Here is a 19,029-nt window from a genome sequence, read left to right on the forward strand (position 1 = left end):
AGATAAACACGGGCAAAAAGTGCACCAGCAGTGAATAGTGATAAGAGATATAGTGCACTAAAAAAAGGATAAATGCAAGTAAAGTGAAATGAAAGTAATCAGGGTGTGATTTGAGACGGATGCAGAGACATGACACTCTTGTTAGCACAAAACACTGAACACACCCCGCCCCCCGTTAGCTCTTAATTTTATGCGTGGAAATGTTCTGCACCGGGTTACTCACACCTACAAAAGAGAAAGGAAAAAAAAAAAACAAGACAGCTGGTGCATAATCAGTAAATGTCAGTGCTTTCTTTTAGCTGGAGACACAAGAAGGGACCGAGTCTGGGACAAGACACTCTGGGTCAGTCTGCAGTGCAATGCAGAGCAGAGCACCATGCTGACTCTAAACCTGAGTCATAGCCCTTTGTCTTCCAGTCCATTGGGACCTGTTCACAGCCAAAAAGGGAGAAAAAAAACCATAGCTTTGAGTTACACATCAGCAGACAAGTACGGACTGATGCTAAGACATATTGTCAGATGAGTCATTTTACAGTCTTGAAACAATCAGCAGACCTGCCCCTGAGCCAGGCGGTAGGCGATTACATAACACTGTCCCTTTACCATCATTTGTCGACAGGGGATGACCTTGAGAGGCAGGCAGAGCCCCAGCCCAGAGAGGCACCGTCAGATAGGAACATGGTTTGAATCTGGCAAATGTGGTGTAATCCTCCTGTCCTTATTGTCTTGAAATGTGTGTGAGAGAGTGTGAAAGTGTGTGTGTGTGTGTGTGTGCGCGCGGGAGGAAGGTGGGGGTGTGGTGTGTCTCCTTAACCCACATTATCCTCATTTGGAAGCTTTTTTTTTGCAAATCTCGCAGGCATGACCATGTCTCATACTCCACCAGCCCCTCTGTTGTGCCACCTCTCCTGCACACACACACACACACACACCCACACACAGGCTACACTCACTCACACATACACCCTTGCAACATCAGCACCAGTGCCAAACTACAACAGGGCACATCACACCACATCGTGCCATGTTGTACCAATCCGTCCCATGCAAAGTCGCAATTATTATCGACAACCATCAAGCAGCCTGCTTTGCTCAGGAAGACTGCAGAAACCAGCTGTCACCGATGCTGATTTGTCTCTGTCTCTTCACTTAGTTGATGAATAGATGCCTGGTGTGTGTGTGTGTGTGTGTGTGTGTGTGTGTGTGTGTGTGTAGGCAGTGAGAGTAAGCTCAAGCAACACAAACCAAGATCTTCTTATGTTGATAAGTCGCGTGTTTGCGCGCAAAACGTGCAAATAGCGCCAAGAAATCGATCAAACGGCTCCAGAGACTTGATTAACAAATGCTGTATCGTTAACGAAATGGGCGTCTTATTGATATGGACTTAAGCCGCCAATAAATACATAAATTAGTCCTATAAAACCAAAAGGATGACGCACCGGGTTGCATCATGCTGGTATACATAAAAACCGAAGTCAGAGAGGTAAATATATATACATATATTTTCTCCATGCATCATTCAACATATGATCCAGAGCATCCATCCTACCTTGCGAGAGTGCGGAGTCAACGGGAGAAGTCCGGTCTGATGTCTGGAGTGGTCAGAAAAAAACCTGCGAAGACGGGGGGAAAAAACAAGCAATTCAGATGTCTAAAAATGCTCTTCTGTCGAGCCACTGGTAGCTTAAGATTTCTCTTGTGTGTTTTGTTTAACTCTGTGGTGATGTTATTTGATTTTTTGCGGGAGAAAAGTCAGCCTCGACAGAAAGTAAGCGGCGCAGGTCCGTAGGATGATGCTGCTAAACACACACTGCTGCCAGGGTACTGAGAGGAGGAGACAGATAATGAGAGAGAGGGAGAGAGAGAGCGAGAGAGCGAACCACTCTCTGTGTGGTTGTGCATTACGAGATGATGACGGTCAGGAGAATAAAGACAGTAAGAAATGACAAACGAGTTTTCAAAATTCACATTAATAAGCGCTAGAAATTGCGTACTCCATCTTTTTAATTTGTCAAAGACACAAATTCTCATAATGTTTAAGTTAGCTAGACCACTAACATAGTGGGAATCTATTTGCCTTGTTCAACAGCCGCAGTAGTTTCGCGCCACAGAGAGGCTGACAGGAAAAGTACTGTACCACCAGCTAACCAGCTAATTTAACCTAAGTTACCTATGGTATGTTGGGTTTAACACTTTGCTAACGAATTTATACGGTGAGTAACAGGGAATAACTTATAATAGCTAGTTAAAGAAGTGAAAGATAATAAGAGTAAGCTCCTAAAATGTCAGATAATGTCAATAATGGAGGGTTTGCTTACCCCATTGCCTCAGCAAGCTAGTTGACTTTAAACGGTTTATTACCATATAATGCTAAAGTCATTCTATTTAACATGCTGTAAATAGCGTGTCACATTTGCTTGAGGTAGAAAGAGGGAATAGTTGAAGGAAATGAAAGCAGTAGTTAAATTTACGAGTCTGTAAAAAAGTATCTCATTTACATGTAACAACTTGAGTGTTGCTCTAGCTACCTAACTAGCCAAGCGCTATTAGCTGTTATTGAACTACCAGCAAAAGCAAACGTTAGCAGTCAGCTAACTTCAAAATTTTTTTTTTTTTCATGTAAACTTTAGGGAGGCAAAAGCTGGTCATAATAACCTGGGTAACACAAAACAGTCTACACAGCAATTAAAATATTTAAAATATGATTTAAATGCAGTGATAACTTGTGTGGTAGTTGATATATTAATATTTAATCTGGTTGCTTAAAATTTATTCTACAGAGCATGGATAGGACAGTGGGAACAGTGTCAATTTTTTTGTCACATTGTTTTGTCATGATACACCTTGAAGTGCTTGATAATTAAAAAGTCCTGCAAAGTTGTAGTAAATAAAATGCTGTACTCTGATATATTTATGAATGCACCTGTGTGTGACAGGGTGGTCTGCCAGGTAACAGATACACCACATGTTTGATGCCAACACCATGGTGTCCTAGTATTCTTCTATTGGTTTATTTGAGTGAGTATGAGAGGTGTTAAGATACAGAAATGCATGCTGGTTCACTGTCACCCTGTCCTGGCTCACCGGCACACTAACTTAAAACAGAGCCATTGTTTATGTTATTAATACACCTGTGTTTCCCCTACCATGACAAGTCAAAATGTTTGCTATGAAAAAGACCTATTGTGTTCATTATAACAAAGCTAGCATTGTCAGGAACTGATGCACAACAGTTCCTGATGGCGGGTGTTGAAGTAGGAAAGAAATAGAACAGTGACAGTGCTATAGAGCCATTTCTGGATTCTGTACCGTGAATCAACATCACGCTGTGCAACAAGCTGTTCTGGTATAGAAAATCCACTCCCTGAATATTATGTTGTTGTTTTGTCCTTTACTTCAAAGGTTGGCAGTGAGGTTACCTCCATGTGTTTTGAGCTGCAGGTTTAGTGTAAGGTGAGTTACTGTAGCATCTAAACAAAATAGCACATGAGCTACCATGGTGATACAGATGGGCTTGTAGACTACAGCACAGGCTGAAATTTTCAAGACCATCACCCACCAAACTTTTGTTGAATGACTGGATTTACTCTGTCTGAAAAGTCTTCCTAATCTGGAATAGGTTTACTGGAAATATGTTTTCTACTGAAAGTAAACAATGCATTGGAAACAATTTTGACATGATTACTTTCTTTTGATAGACAGTCATTGATCTGAGCAGTGTGGCTTCCTTTGCTGTGTTCACACTCAAACTGTTTCTATTTTCAGTTTAGTAGGTAACAGAAAATGGATAAACTCACACATGAAGATTTCAGTTCACAAACAGAGCAAGAGTTTACTTCACCACTCTCCCCAAAGCGTCTAAGGATGGATTGTCTGATGGCAAACAACCACAGTGGGAAAAGGAGGTTTGACTTTCCTGAGCTCTTGACATTTAAGGAAACCACTTTCTCCCCATCATCAAAAAACACCCTGCAGAAAAATGTGGTACGAAAATGTGCAGCAGAAAGTAGGGATGTTCGAGGTGGAAAACTTCATGAGCAATCACAAGACACTAAATTAACTGCCACTCCTATTACCGAGGCCTCACACACTGACAGTGCACACACAGGGCTGTCTAAAGTCTGCTCTATCATTCCTGAGAGACACCTCCTACATCCGGGGAAAGATGAGCAGCCTCCTCTTAGTGAAACTGACAAGCTCAGCTCATACCCACCAGATGATGCAGGTGGGGCATTAACAGAGCCTCACACTTCAGAAGATGCCAGCACTGACATGTCCGGTCATCCTGATTGCAAACGGCTGGGGAAATCACTTGAAGACAAGCCCCATGGTGGTTGTTGGCTTCCCACTGGAAATGAGGAGGATGGGAGACAGGTGCAAAATAATGTCAGTCAAATCCAAGCGTTCACCCTCAGTTCAAGTGATGAAGAGGTCAGATGTCGGTCTGATTGCACTCATGAGGATGCTCTACGTGTCGCAGGTTTCTGTGATTCATGGAGCCAATCTGCTGAAGTTGAAGCGAGTAATCAGAGGAAGAACAAACTTGGATTTGGGGAGAATATTCTTTTCAGCAAGGACAAGGAAGAGGGTAACAGTCACATAGCTCCCAGTGATTATGCAGACTCTAAATCATTTTACTCAAACCCTGAAGAGGACCCCTCTGGGAACTTGACAGAAAGTGTAGAAAAAGAGGAAAAAATAACAGAAATGCAGATTTGTGAAAATGGAAATGTTGCTGTGGGTGATGGGGAAGCAAGAGGCCACATTAATGAAAACGGCATGGACAAAAACTTGATCCCTTCTGTTGCTGAGTGTGCTGAAGGATCAGCAGCCTCTTATGATGTGGTATTATCCAGAAATATTGCAGCTGAGAATGTGAGTGTTGAAGTTGATGACTTCTGTGGGGCAAAAGGAGAGCATGCCACTGGCAAGATGATAGCCAATGCTTGGAGTGAGACAGCTGATCACACAACAGAGACTCTAATGCCTGCAAGAATCAGTCAAGAGCGCGCTGAAGGAGATAATGATCCAGGCCCTTTCAGTGTAATTGACCCTGCAATCTGGAGTGAAACTGACAGGGAGGCTGAGGAGAAACGCTGTAACTCAGAGAGTACTGCAGGTGTAGCATTATCTCCATCAGTAAAAGTCTGCGAGACAGAGACGCCTCCTCTGCTGTGTTCTGACGTCAGGTCATCACAGGAGGTTTCAGCTCCGGGCCAGACCAGGCAGAGTAATCACCAAAGCGCAACACAGCAGTGCAAAGAAGAAAAAGAGGACTCATGTCAATCATACACAGAACCACAGGCTTGTTCCATCCCCAGCAACGAATCACACTGCATGACTGGCAATGAAAGCAGCTGTCATTGGAAATCCAATCCCAGCAGCAGTCCACACTGGCCCGCAAAGCCTCCTCCTACTGGGGATGGAGGACATGAAAGTCCCAGTTCTGTGAGACATCAGTTGAAAGAGCAGGATCAGTCCAACTGTTTTCCTGTCAGTCTGGAGGTTGAATATTCACAGGCTAAAATTGTCAGAATGGACAGTATAAATGCCATAAAAGAAAGACAAGATATGATAAGTTTGGTAGAGCAAATAATAACTGATAAACGTTGGAACTTAAAGGCAGCAGTTGAGTCAGAGGAAGAACCTCTGCAACAAAATGAAAAACACAAACAAAACAGAAACAAAATATCACCTGGGGATTACATCAGTGACTGGACAGAGGGAGAAATGAGTGAATATGACTTCAGATTAACATTAATCAAAGATCTAGCTGAAGAAAAGCAAAGAGAAGAAGTTAAAACTGGTGGGCAAAGACATTCAGAGATATTGGTGAAAGCAGAGGATAATCTGCAGCCACAAAATGAGCACAAAACAGACATGACTCAAGTGTCACATGTTGAATGTATCAGTGAATTGACAGAGGACAACATGAGTAAGCTCAGTTGTTCCCCTGATTACCAAAATGGAGCTGAGACATTAATGGTGGAAAATAAAGATGACCTTTTAGTCTTCCCCTCTCCGCCAACAAGTGATGCAGTTGTGCCATGCCAGCAGGATTTAAGCCATTCGCAAAATGCTACCAACAACCCCACAGCCCTAAACTGTAATGACAGAATTCCCTCCTGCCATCTGCCTACACTTTCTATGACCAGGTGCTGGGGGGTTTGACACTTTTGAAAAGATCCAGCTCTCACCAGATGATGATGATGATGATGCTGCCAGCCTGAGCAACAGCCCCCTCCTCACCAGCTTGCCCGGGCAGCCGTTGAAAACATTAGAGCAACAACTTTCCCACTCCATGCCAGGGGCAGAGAGTGACAAGCACAAGCATGAGGAGATACTAGGAGAAAAGCAGGAGGAGGAGGTGGTGGAAAGATTTGAGAGTCACATTGAGAACATGGCAAATGAATTTTTAAGCTGTGATTCCACTTGTAATGAACTCCCAAACTTCATCTCAGAAGCAGATATTATTGCTCTCGGATGGCCAGAGGAACAGCCTAACTCTGAAATCTGTGAATCCTGTGAGCACATCCAGGATGAATCAAACCCTCAGTCAGTTTCCTCCACTGTTTCCACTGAGAGTGACAGTCCATCTGCTGTGAACTACTACCTCGAGTTTGAGATGAAAAAACAATTTGACCTGGTCTTGAAAGAACTGAACTTGTTTTTTGACATCAGTATCACTGATGTAGCAAGTGACAGCCGAGCATCATCACCAGAGCAGTGTAATGATATGACTGAAGCCTTGGAGGGCGACACCTCTGTCTGCAAAGACCATCTCAGCAGCCCAGAACTGGGACGCCACAGAGACACGTCATCAGGTAACTACAAATAATATGATTCACAGTCACTGTACAGTACACAATGAATTACATTCAGTCAGTTATTCCCATTGTTCCAAGACCGGTTCTAGTGACATTAATAGCTGCTAAGGTTCAGCAGCAGTAAGCAAATACTTTTCTACTTTCTCGCCAAGAGTCTCTGCTGCCCTGTCAACAAGACTACAGGAGATCACTAAGCCTGGCCACATATTCCTGTAAATTATCTCCCATAAAACCACAACTTTTCAAACTTTGTTTTTTGTAGTCATTAAATACACAGTAAGCAACATGTTACTTACTGAACCCTAGAGGAGTTTTTTCACTGTGGACAGATGCAGGATAGCTGTGTTACCCTGCTTCCACTCTTAATGCTGAGATAAGCTAATCTGCTGCTGGGCTGTCGTGTCACATTAAGCGTACAGACAGGAGAGAGGTATCGATCTTCTCACCTAACTCTTAGCATGAAAGTGAAGAAGTATGTCAGCTACTGTATTTCTACATCGCGCTGCCATGATACTGAAATACTGAAAAGTAATTTAGGCCCAGGAGGCTGTCATACTTTAAGCCAAAATGAGATGATTCAGTCAATCAGTCATATGGCTTTTTTATCAACCATATTTATTGATACCATGATTATATTCGATAATAATGCCAGAGAAATATCTTGGTAAATGTCTATTTTTTAGATGATGCTGATGAAGACTCCAGCCTGTGTGGAGGTGATCCAGTGGTCTGCCGTACCACTGGCAGCTGTGACGGCGAGCAAGAGGTGCCGCTCGGCAGCCACATGTGCCAGGAAACATCTGTGTACACTGCAGAGAAACACAGAGGTTCAGAGAGTTTACTCTTCTTAATTCAGTATTTTTGTCCACTGTTGAAAAGATAAAAGATAAAAAGCTTATTATATCTTCAGGAACAAAAGAACCAAATATCAACAGTGTGTCAGTAATCAGTGTTGGTAACAAGGGTGAAACTAAATTTAGAGTAAAATAATGGTTTGCTCACCCACAAAACTTCTTCAGAAGCAAAATCCATTAAATGAAAAGTCTGAAAAACATGAAATAAAAATAGTTTAATCAGAGCTAACTGTTGGTTTATTCCATTGTTTTCAGCTTCGTATGTTGGGAAGATAGACTTTAAAAGGTCAGCTAGGTTAATTCAGTGAGGAAATACAATTACTTTTATTGATTTGTCTTTTCAAATTGACACAGCTTCCTCTCATGAATGTTCAAATATTCATTTCCCTTCTTCAATAAACTGCAGTGGAATGATAACGCTGCCATGAATGCAAAACGTTGTTTAAGGGTAAACAGAGCAACAAATAAGACTGAATTAGCTGTTCCTTTCCTGGCTGTGTCTGACTGTCGATCTGTTGCTTTCAGAGCCTCAGGAGAGGAGGAGGAAAATGTGGTCTCCGTCCTTTGTATGTCCACCATTCTTGGATCAGCAGAGCCTCAGTGAGTTTTATGTTGTATGGTAGACAAAAGACTGAGAAGCCCTGAGAATAAGAGTCATATTTGTTTAGAAATTAAAAAAGAAAGACACAAAGACACTCCTGAATCATTGGAGAGGTTTTTGAGAGGTTTTTTGCAATGACTTGTTTGCATTGGTATAGGTCAGTGAGTAATGTTTTTGGACTGATTGTAATTGTATAGTCACATTAAAACTCTAAAAGAAAACAGAGCATATCAAAAAGAGACAGAAACAATATGAGCACAGAAGTACACACTGTAGCACATAAGCCTGCTTCATCCAGTCTGGACTCTTTCCTTCCTCCTCCTCATTCGGCCAGTCTCCACTACATTATGAACCCAAGTGTGTCTGCTGGGAGTAAAGTGGGCAGAATATTTAAGAGGAGAGTCAGGCTAACAACCCTCCTACCTGGAGATGCAATGTGTTCACCTTGTCAGTTTGAGGGAAGAAAATCCGTCTAATAGCATGGCTACTCTCCGCACAGTGAGAAGCATTTTGGTGATGTTAGGGGGAAAAAACCATCAGGAAAAGCACTACGTCCATTTATTTATTTTTTTGCTCACTGTGGTGAACCATTAACAGCAAAGCCCGAATGCTCTGTGGAAACAAATCCATACACAGTGTTAAATGTAGAGTGCAGGATGAAGTCACTAATGATGCTGCTGTGAGTTAAGATAAGGTAGACTTTATTTATCCCACTTGTGGGAAATTTACATGTTACAGCAGCAAGAGACAAGAGGGACAAAAATAGAATATAATATAAAAAAGAAGGGGTAAAAAAACTTACAGTGCAGCAATCAGCATTAAAAGTCTCTATAATAAACAGAAATGTGCAGTTTGTAATATAGAAAAATGGTGACAATCAGTGAGGTATTTTTGTGTGTGCAGGACCACCAGAGCAGCCCAAGAGACTGCAGCCTCTGAGAACATGCACACGACCGATCCGGGTTGGACTTTCAAAGAGAGCCAAGACCAAACACCTACACCATCCCCACCCCTACAGATGAACATTGGAAAATGCAACCAAGGTAGTGTGTGCATGAATGTTAATGAAGCTCTGAAAAGGCTCCTTTGTTGCCACATTCAACAGCTTCAATGTTATTTTCTGATTTACAGGATATTGTTCATGTGCCTCCACTCTCTCTCAGTTTTTGTCAGTGGTTCTGGTTCCTGTACATTTTAACTGCAATTTCATGTAGGGAAGGTTGACAGCACAAAATGTCCTGTTTCCCATGTACACATACACATGCACCCTCCCATTTAATCCCAGTTTATTGCTGTTTTCCCACTGAGCAGCTCAGCTGCAGCAGTTGCACAGTAAGTGCCTTGCCCAAGGACACCTTGACAGCATTTGTTGATGAAAGAAAACCTGCTTGCTCTCTACAGTTCTCCAACTGGAATAATTTGCTGATTTTAAACCTTTTTCCCAATATTAATTTATTAATGTATTTATTAATTTATTTGTTAGCATGTCTCCATCCCTAATCTATTCTTGTTGTATTGGGTTATATACTATTTATATGTTTATATGTGCTACTATTTACATATTTTGCACACTACAATTCATTACAGTTAAATTCAGCTTTGTTACATGTTATTGGTCCTCATGTGTCTTATTGTGGGTGTACTGATACAATATTGTTCTTGTTCCTGTAATGTGTGGGCGCATTCAGTCATGGTAAATGAGTATGTGCTGTTACTGTACTGTACTCACATGTAGTGGATGCAACATATCCTTCAGCATTTCTGTGGGAGGTTAGATGGAGTTGAATTTCAAAATGGCCTGTTTGCCTCAAGAATTAAATAACATAACTGCATGTAAAATGTGTTTTTCGTGTATTTGCTATATGACTTGATCTCAGGCAAAACATAAATGCTGTGCTCATTGTGATAAACAGTGAGCATTTACTTATCTTTTTGATGTTGTTACATCATTTAGGAAAAGCAGTGAGTGTTTGTCAGCTGTGGGCTGTTCTATAAAAGACCTTTTATAGAATACCTTTTAACTCACAGTTAAATTCATAATCATAACAGACAATTTAGTGACCAACACAGAAGCATAGTATCATAATAAGTGTTAATGAATGGATTATAAATACATTCCTCCCCATCTTTAAACTGTCTGATAAGACTAAAGTGGTTGCTTTTAAGCTCACCAAAAGGTTAAATGGTTTTGACATACAACAGGCAGAAAGATAGTGAATTGATTTTAACATGGAGTCAGCACTTCTTGTATCGGCTGTAGGCAGTGCAAATGACACTTCAGCTCAAGTTATAACAATGGTATCAAGAGCGCTGATGGGTTTGTTTACCTGCCATTCACAACTCCCTATACATGAAGTGAATAGGTTTCTTATGTCAGGCTGTGTTTTCTAGACATTCAGGCAGGTTGGAGCAGATACTCTGGTGTAACATTAATAGTTTACCATATTTTGTTGCTTACTTTCGTAATTGGGTACTTTTAATGCACTGACAGAAGTCAGTCAGACAGACAGAAGTTAAAACAGAATTAAGGACAATTTGCATTAGTCTTCAGTTGCCAATGGCCTGCTTTCTAAACCTGTCCACTGTACTCTTTTGTGATATTAATTTTGCTCATTGCTCATCGACTTTTCTCTTAAAACTAGCTCCAATTGTTCATTTTGTGTTTGTAGGAGTGCCCTCAGTGTACTTTATCAAAGCAGTTTGACCAGTGTTATATTCACTGATGTTTTTCAGGATTTTAGAATAAGATTCTTTTCATGTCCTGATCACACCTCTGAATCAAAATGGTAGGATTTTATTTCAGTAAATATAAGAGTTTTTGGGAAGCGTTTTGTTTCAATGAGCAAGGTGCCTCAGCTGGCAGACAGGCAAGTGAAAATCAAAAAGAAACAACGCCACGGTATGGCTTTCCAAAAATAATTGGATTCAGGCGCTACACATTCAATCTGCCTTTTTAATCAGGCACAGTCTGTGAAGGCTGGGGGTGTTGAATTAGATTTTTTTTTTTCCCGGTTGATAATGACTTTGTCAGTGCTAGTTGTGTCTGAGTGGTATTTGCCCAGTTTGTTTGCTGATTTGTTGCGGGGCTTAATCTTCACATGGATATGGATATTCTTCTCCTTTTAGCTGGAAACCTATTCCACTCAGTCACTGGTGATAACAGTTTCTTATTCCTACAAACTGCCAACTTCTTAATACATTATTAATCTATCAATTTCTGTTGTTCTAACAACTTATTGTTCCATTCATTGTCTTTAATGAGATTAAATTTCCATTTCTAGTTGCTAAAACAGCATTTCATCTATTGTTATTTCTCACTGATTACACACCAAGCCAGTAATCCTCTGCCTTTAGTAACACTTCACTTGAAGTGCAGTGGAGTGTGTTACCTATGCACTACTCTTACATAATTGTCACATTTCAAAATGAAAGCATGATGGGGCATTGCCACATGCATCGTCATGGGAGTCAGGAATTAATTTCAGACAGTTTTATGGTTAATGAACCAGACTGTTATTATTATTAGAAGTTTGTTCTGTTCCAAAAATACATTTAGCCTACGTACTGTTTGATATTTTTATTTGATATTTGACAGTAGACCTTTGTGAATTTGGAAATACACCAGCTCCTGCAACTTGTAGATGAAAAAGTTGAATAATAGATTCACATTAATAAACATGATATATCAGATTTTTTTGTGAGGTCACCTGAATGACTAATTGAATGAATGATTAGAAAGTTTACATTTTTTATAGCATATTAGTTTATATGGATTTCCACATTTACTGAGCAATGCTTAAAATGGTTTTTACCTTTTACTTCATATTGCTGCCCGAGGCAGCAGAAATGAATCTCACACCCTCCCATTTACTGATATTTAATTTTTTTTACACATTGTGATGTTATGTTATAATTATATTTTTCCTTATTATGCTTGGACTAACTAGCCCTACTGTACTCTTTGGCATAGTATCATATATGTAGTTTATTTAAGACCAACTTACAGTATTGTTTTTAAAATGAGGCAACTGGAAATATTAAGTGGACAAACTCATGAAGCTAGCTATGCTAGCTAGCTGTGGTTAGCTTCTCAGCAACATTTGTCATCTCTCATTTCTGGCTGGAAATGAGAAGCTACTTTTTTCTACCTCTGTCTGAAAAGAGTGGGTTAATATGCCACTGTTATAATTGTAAGCAATGTTAGAACAATGGGACATTTGATTTTTCCTTAATTGTGCAGTAAGATAGATTATGATGTAATCATAAATAACTAATAATTTATAATTAACTTGTCAAATGTTCTTGGTATTTACTAATAATCATTGGTAAGAATGGAAAAAATTCAGTTTTCCAGTTTAAAGGGGTTAATGGAATCTGGATACATTATCAGAAGACCCCAATTTTCCAAAAAATGTTGTCATAAAACACTCCCTTTAACGTTAGATGTGATACAAGGTTCTTCTGTGTAACATGAAAGAGATATTACAGCTTTAGAAAGAGCAAGGAGACTTCAAACAGTCCAGTGGAGCCAGGAGTTATCGCTTTTTCTTTTTAAGATTTTACAAAATTACACCTCCCCCTTCTCACAAAAGCTTCACTATATAATTCACTTACCACAAATTATAAGCTCGTAGCATGACTCAGGGATCTACAAATGTATTACAATACCACAAATGAAACCTGGCAGTGATTTACATGCTTGTGTTTTTAATTTTCTCCCCACCACCAAAATTAAAGGGATTAGGCATGCACACATTTGTTTGTTTTCATTAGTGAATGAAAGACAGGCATTATCCCAGCGTGAGAGTCCAAGTAACGTTATTAGGTTCCTGGAGGGACCTTGAAAATGGAGAATACAAACACTTCACTCTCTCCCTTTATGCCCACTGAATCACTTGCACGGCCCCTCTGTGTAGGAAGATCCACCGAGGCCTATACTTAGAAACCTTGGAAAGCTAGAGGATAATTAATGGGCATCAGACGATATGTCTTAAATATTTCAAGTCTAGCAAGAGCAGTTACTACAGGGTTTTGAATTTCCGATACTTCTTTGGCCCAGGATACTTGCGCATAGAGAATAACGAGAAAATGTGAGCCATGCAGTGATTAACAAGGAAAAAATGTCTATCAAACGGGAAAATAATTGCTTGTTTTTCCTTTGCAAGGTAAACAGTCAAGCTTTATCTTCTTCCCTCATTTTGAGCACACACTGAGGCCTTGAGGTATCTGTCTGTATCAAAAGGTTGTTTACATTGCTGACAGTGTTGCAGTACAGTAGCTGATGCATCTTTGTGTTATTATCAGAGGAGGAGCTGTGATATCAAACTGTCTGCAGCAGACTACAGCATCTTCCCAAAGCAAACAAGCAGGCAGCAGCCTGAGAGCTTGCTTTTCACACACATTACAGCACTGTACGTGTACTCACAGACTAAGCCTGCATGTATCTGCTGCCTTTTACAGATCAATAGCAATCACTGGGCCACAGTTGCAGAATCAGATGATCGACTTGGAGACTAAAAATACACTGGAATATCCATTGCCTCTGCACACTACTAAATTCACCGCCGGACTGTAATCCCACCAAAGTGACCAGAACTGCACACTTTTAATTCTACAAATGTTATTTAATGGACTCTTTTTTTGTCATAAGTGCAGGATACACTTCATTTTTAATCTGATGGGATATCACTGAAAAGCAGCTCTGACAGAGAGCCTGAAGTGAACCAGGACAAAAATAGAGAAAAAATTTTAAGTTGTTGAATCACACTTGATTTATCTCGCCCAAGCCTCAAAAGTGGCCCATTTGGGAACACTTGAAATATATCCCACTGCTGTTTCACTCCAGTCTCCGTGCACAGTAATCTCTACTTTGGTACAGAGCAGAATGAAGGGTAGCGGGCCAAGAGGAAGGACAATAAGAGGATTTCACAGTCGAGTGCAATGACACAACTTTGCGTTATTGTTTTGCCTGCTCCTGAAAAGCTCTAATTAATTTGGCGTCGACTGGACGGGAGACCTGTTTGAGCGCAACAAACAGCAGCAGTGGTGGCTGAATAAATAGGACCCTCACTGACTCATGACAGAGCTGCGATCAGCTCAAGAGTCAGTAGTGGGGGTGGGGTGGGATGGTGTGGTGACTGGGACAGCTGTCCAGAAGTTTTATTAAAAGTCTGCACACACAGTTGTCGAGAGCGCTGCTCTAGGAATGGTTTTGATTAAGTCAGACATACCCATGCAGATGATGTTTGTTTGTTTACACTTCACACCATATGGTGCCTGAGGATTTCAGGGTTTACTGTAACCTTTGAACTCATAGTTAACTGTGACAGATTTTTGATCAGTTATGTGTCTGTAATCACTCCTTTATTTTCTCATTCATTACTTCATATATAAAAAGACACTGTATTGTTTGATGCTATGGCCTGCAACAGAAATGTTTATATCAATTCAAAGTTTTCCACAGGTGCATACAACGCTGGGTGAAGTAGTCGGCATGATGAAGACATCATGGATTTCGCAGGAGTTGAACAACTCATGCAAGTCATAGCATGTTATTTGTGAATACACTGGATAGAGTAGTTTCATTTTAAAATCTGTGCTTTTCTGGAGCTCTTTTGCAGACACAGGATGTAAGTAAGTAAGGGGCTGCCAGCTGTCAGCTGTGCTGCCAGCTAACATTAGCATAGCTTGTTTCTAAATGCTCAGCTTGTTGTTAGTTGGGATTCCTTTAGTGTTTCAAGAGGTTTTTAGTGGGAGCCAAATTATCCTCAGAGATCTCCTCTCCGATACAAACATAACAAGTAATTAAAATCTGTAAAAAACAAAAACAAAAAAAAAACAACAACACTGAATAAAACAGTTTCATACAAACCAGTGTTTCTCTGTGACGCTCCTGGGTGGACTCAACTTGTTTCTGTGATCATTAAAGAATCAGATGTCCGATTACAAAAATCCTTCATCCTGTTTAAGATCATGGTTATAACATTTTTGTTTTTTTAAAGTTACTTGAAACAGTAAGAAAGCAGTCAGCTGAAAATGCTCCAATGTCAGCTGGATGGCTGGACATATACAGAGTGCATATTTAAGCTGGCAGACAGTAAATATAGTGCACTATGAAGTAAATAGTGAGCGATTTCAGGCTCAAGGTGAGTCTTTTTCCCCAAAACATACAAATGAAAGGAAAAACCGTCATAAAAAGTCTGACAACCGTTTTTGACAACCAGTATCTCATCAGGTTTTAGTCCAAAATCTTACCATGTTACTACTTCTCCAAACCTCTGGAGCTTTCCTTTAAAAATGTTCAAAATAATGTGAACTGACAATACAACACTCTATCCATTAAATCTGGGTTTAATTACTTTGATCAACAGACTTTGGCTGATGTGAGGCATCCATGTTTGTTTGTTTTTCAGGAACTTCACAATCATCAAGCTCCAAGTCAGATATATCAGAGCTTTCAATATGAAGCGCAATAGTCCTGGAAAAGACTATTTTCTCCACACACCTGCCAAAACTGCCTTTTTGCAGCACCTAGAGTATACTGCTTCTTTAACAACTGAGTGCTTGAGTGGTTTAAATGTCAAAGGTCATGAGTAGTGTTTAGATTTTCGTCTGAACAGCTAAAGTAACAGCTATAATTTCTGTTAAGTCATATACTACCCCTCAGAGGTGGTTTTGGATGGATGGAGTTGAATTATGACTTTTTCTCACTGTTCCAGTGCTTTGGCTTTGTAGGTCAGAACAGGAGAGTCTCTACCATACAATAAATCATCATTAGTCTCCATAACATTAAGTGCTGTTGTGGGCATCAGTAGAATCTGCTGCTGAGCGATGAGGCGGATAGTTATTTTAGTGAGGCGAAGTCCAGATGAGTGTGTGGAGCCTGAATCAGGGCCAGGGCCTATCAGCTAAAAGAACGTAGGTGGGGCCATTTAGTAATGGCCTGAATTAACAAGTGCCAAAATCTCTCATAATTCCATTATGGTACTTCATTACGTACATGCTCCAGTACCATTTTAATCCACCCACACTCTGAACACCGGCCTTTTGTATCCCAGCTGTCTCCAGAGTTCAGGCTTGAAGCTAAATGCTGTACATTCCTCCTCAGATATGCAAAATGAAAAAATAATCATGCTGTCATATATTAGAACGTGTGCAGATTCAAAAAGGAATTTGTGACTTTGATTGGCATATGAGGTCTGTGCACTCAGTTTAGATTTTATAACACATTCACATTGGGCTGATTAAACAAGAAGATATTCAAAGTGTGTGTTAGTGCTAAAGCACAGTCACAGAGCAGACATGAAAATGAGGCGCTGTCATAAATTCGCTGAACCCGATGACTAATCACTGTCTGCCTCTCAGCTAACCCCACAGGCATGATGGGAGAGGCCATTAATCTGCAGAGGACTAGCTGGGGAATTTGTTCCCTCCTCTTCTGCAGTTTGTGCTTTTAATCTGTTTAAAAACAGCAACTTCTTTAATGAGCTGCTAATATTAAATGATATTAAAAGAGAAGTCACTTACAAGTAAAACAGTGAGGACACATCCAGGAGGGATGGTCTGTTTTAGAACAACTCCTGTGCACTGGCTGCCATAGAAGTTTGATAATGTTTTAAATTGGATGAGCTCTGCCTCTTCTGGGGAGACTGCTTGATAAAGCTGGAACATTCAGCACAACTGTGACCAGATTGAACAGAAAATGTATGCTTTTTCTAAGCAGATATGCCAGCTATCTCATTCTCATGCACTGTAGCTATGAAGATTTCCAAGACAGTATTATTGAATCTTTCATGGCTGCCATTTTACTGTACCAGTCAAATGACAATCTGTTTATTCTGTTTATTGTAGTTCTTTGACTTGGTTCACCAATGAGGAAATGCTGCAGAGCTGAGGCTTAGGGGTGCAAGCAAAGACAAAAGACGTGTTATTTTCTTTCAGCATTTAATTAGATTTACGATTTTTCTCCTCAGACCAGTGTAAAGTATTGTTTTTCCAAACAGATACTCTCTGGAAATGCCTCGCCACTGTCTTCATGAGATATGCCAGGCACACTGGCATTCTCATTTCTGGTGAATGATATTGAGATTTTTTGTTTGTGACTGAAACTGCACTTAACTCTGTGTGCTGTGGCCTCTGTGACTGAGGACATTACAATATTTCGTCTGAATGAAAATAGCACTTTTTGTGGACATGGGGTCATTTCAGTGACAAATGGTAATAGGATTCAGGAGGAAAAAGAATATAAAATAGCAGCCATGCTAATGATTGGGCTCTAAGAGTGCTAATATCGATTTGTCATTCCACCACTTTGGTCCAGAAATATCCTGACAATTTTTAGCTTGATTGCCATGAAATTTGGCTCAAATGTTTGTGGTTCCAAGACACTGAATCCTAGTGTTTTTGGTGATACCCTGACTTCATCTAGTATCACAATAAGGTTGACATTTTGGGATTTTTTGGATTTTCTTTCGATGATATTAGTTGATTAATATTAGGTGACTTTATGTTTCCATCAGGATGAATTGTAATACCTTTCTTTGTTTACATTTTCCTGTTGCACCATCATCAGTTCGAGCTTTCATTTCGTATAATTCTTTGCTTTATGACCAAATACTTGTGAAACTAATGACACTCCCATCAGTCTCAGCTGTGCTTACAGGTAAGTGCAAATGTTAGTATGCCTGTGAATATTCTCATTCATCCAGGTCATAGTTATCTCAAGGAAAGTTTTAATCGAAAGCAACTGGACTTAGTTGTAGTCTAGAAGACGTTTCACCTCTCATCCAAGAGGCTTCATCAGTTCGTGTTCGCAGCTGACCAGGCTGGGACTGAATCCAAGGACTGTCGTTATAACACAATGGGGCACTAACGAAGTCGAAACTAATGTTTTCTACCAACGACTGTCACCCTAACGACTGTCGTTGACACATAGAACACAAAGGATCCATGACATCATCGGTCTTGTGAAAGCCCCCACAGAGGTTAAATACCTGGGTTTCCACACCAAAAATCAGTTGGACCAGTCCCAGCCTGGTCAGCTGCGAACACGAACTGATGAAGCCTCTTGGATGAGAGGTGAAACGTCTTTTAGACTACAACTAAGTCCAGTTGCTTTCGATTAAACTTTCCTCAAGGTTACAAATGTTAGTATGTTAATGTGCTATATATAATATATATAATATGCAGCATTAGCATTGTCATTGTGAGCATGTTAGGCACCACTGAGCCTCAGTACAGCCTCACAGAGCATGGCTGTAGACTCTTAGTCCTGGTTAATTACCAATAAACAAATGTCATTTTGACCATGCAATTTAATGTGAATATGAGGGAGGAGATATCATCCATAAATATTAGGTTAAATCACAATCAAACTGTGATCAAATGCTTTATCTTGGTGGCAGAGCTAAAATCCAGGCATTTTGACTAACAACAAAAATAGCAGTGATTGTTGACTGAATTCTGTTGAGTTGCTTCAGTTTCAGGGTCTGTGTATTGTGCATGCTGGTTCACTGTTACACTGTCATGACTCTTGAATAGAAAGCAGCCCTCAATAATGTTATTAGCAACACCTGGGCTTTTCTTCTCATGACATGACTGGTGTGAAAAAGGCAAATATCCAAACAAATGCAGGTAGGAACAGGATGTCTCTGTCAATACAAAGTAGAAAATGCGCTGTAGTCTGAGGTATGGGCATTTACTATATATGAAAGTATCAGGTGTATAAATGGAAGATTTAAAGCTTGAG

General features: G+C 40.2%; 2 protein-coding genes across 4 annotated transcripts in view; one reads left to right on the forward strand and one right to left on the reverse strand.

Annotated features, from left to right (window-relative positions):
• The window catches only part of vsnl1a (visinin-like 1a), a 32,214-nt gene extending 30,399 nt beyond the window's left edge, over nucleotides 1–1,815 (reverse strand). The window contains exon 1 of the mRNA XM_018694759.1: nucleotides 1,550–1,815. The gene's annotated coding sequence lies outside the window, so the exon portion shown is untranslated. The remainder of the gene's footprint in view (nucleotides 1–1,549) is intronic.
• Nucleotides 1,816–1,852: 37 nt separating this feature from the next.
• Nucleotides 1,853–10,109, forward strand: LOC108895822 (RAD51-associated protein 2-like). 3 transcript variants are annotated; one of them, XR_001963022.1, is made up of 6 exons: nucleotides 1,853–1,935; nucleotides 3,403–3,453; nucleotides 3,766–6,824; nucleotides 7,511–7,654; nucleotides 8,207–8,281; nucleotides 9,186–10,109. XR_001963022.1 is itself a non-coding variant. In XM_051071987.1 (6 exons), exons 3-6 carry the CDS (start codon nucleotides 6,302–6,304, stop codon nucleotides 9,302–9,304), a joined length of 861 nt encoding a protein of 286 aa, XP_050927944.1. In that variant the 5' UTR covers nucleotides 1,973–2,213; nucleotides 3,403–3,453; nucleotides 3,766–6,301; the 3' UTR covers nucleotides 9,305–10,109. The 3 variants fall into 3 exon arrangements, 1 of the variants encoding a protein (XP_050927944.1); XR_007813631.1 differs by lacking the exon at nucleotides 1,853–1,935 and adding an exon at nucleotides 1,973–2,175; XM_051071987.1 differs by lacking the exon at nucleotides 1,853–1,935 and adding an exon at nucleotides 1,973–2,213.
• Nucleotides 10,110–19,029: the final 8,920 nt, after the last annotated feature.

This window comes from Lates calcarifer, linkage group LG7_1 (assembly GCF_001640805.2).
Source record: "Lates calcarifer isolate ASB-BC8 linkage group LG7_1, TLL_Latcal_v3, whole genome shotgun sequence".
In the NCBI taxonomy this organism is placed as follows: Eukaryota; Metazoa; Chordata; class Actinopteri; family Centropomidae; genus Lates; species Lates calcarifer.

Excerpts from the sequence above, each read along its gene's own strand:
- LOC108895822 (XM_051071987.1), top strand. The coding sequence starts at position 6,302 with ATGCCAGGGGCAGAGAGTGACAAGCACAAGCATGAGGAGATACTAGGA. Across the intron at positions 6,825-7,510 it reads CCACAGAGACACGTCATCAG|ATGATGCTGATGAAGACTCC; the intron begins GTAACTACAAAT and ends TCTATTTTTTAG. Across the intron at positions 7,655-8,206 it reads CACTGCAGAGAAACACAGAG|AGCCTCAGGAGAGGAGGAGG; the intron begins GTTCAGAGAGTT and ends TGTTGCTTTCAG.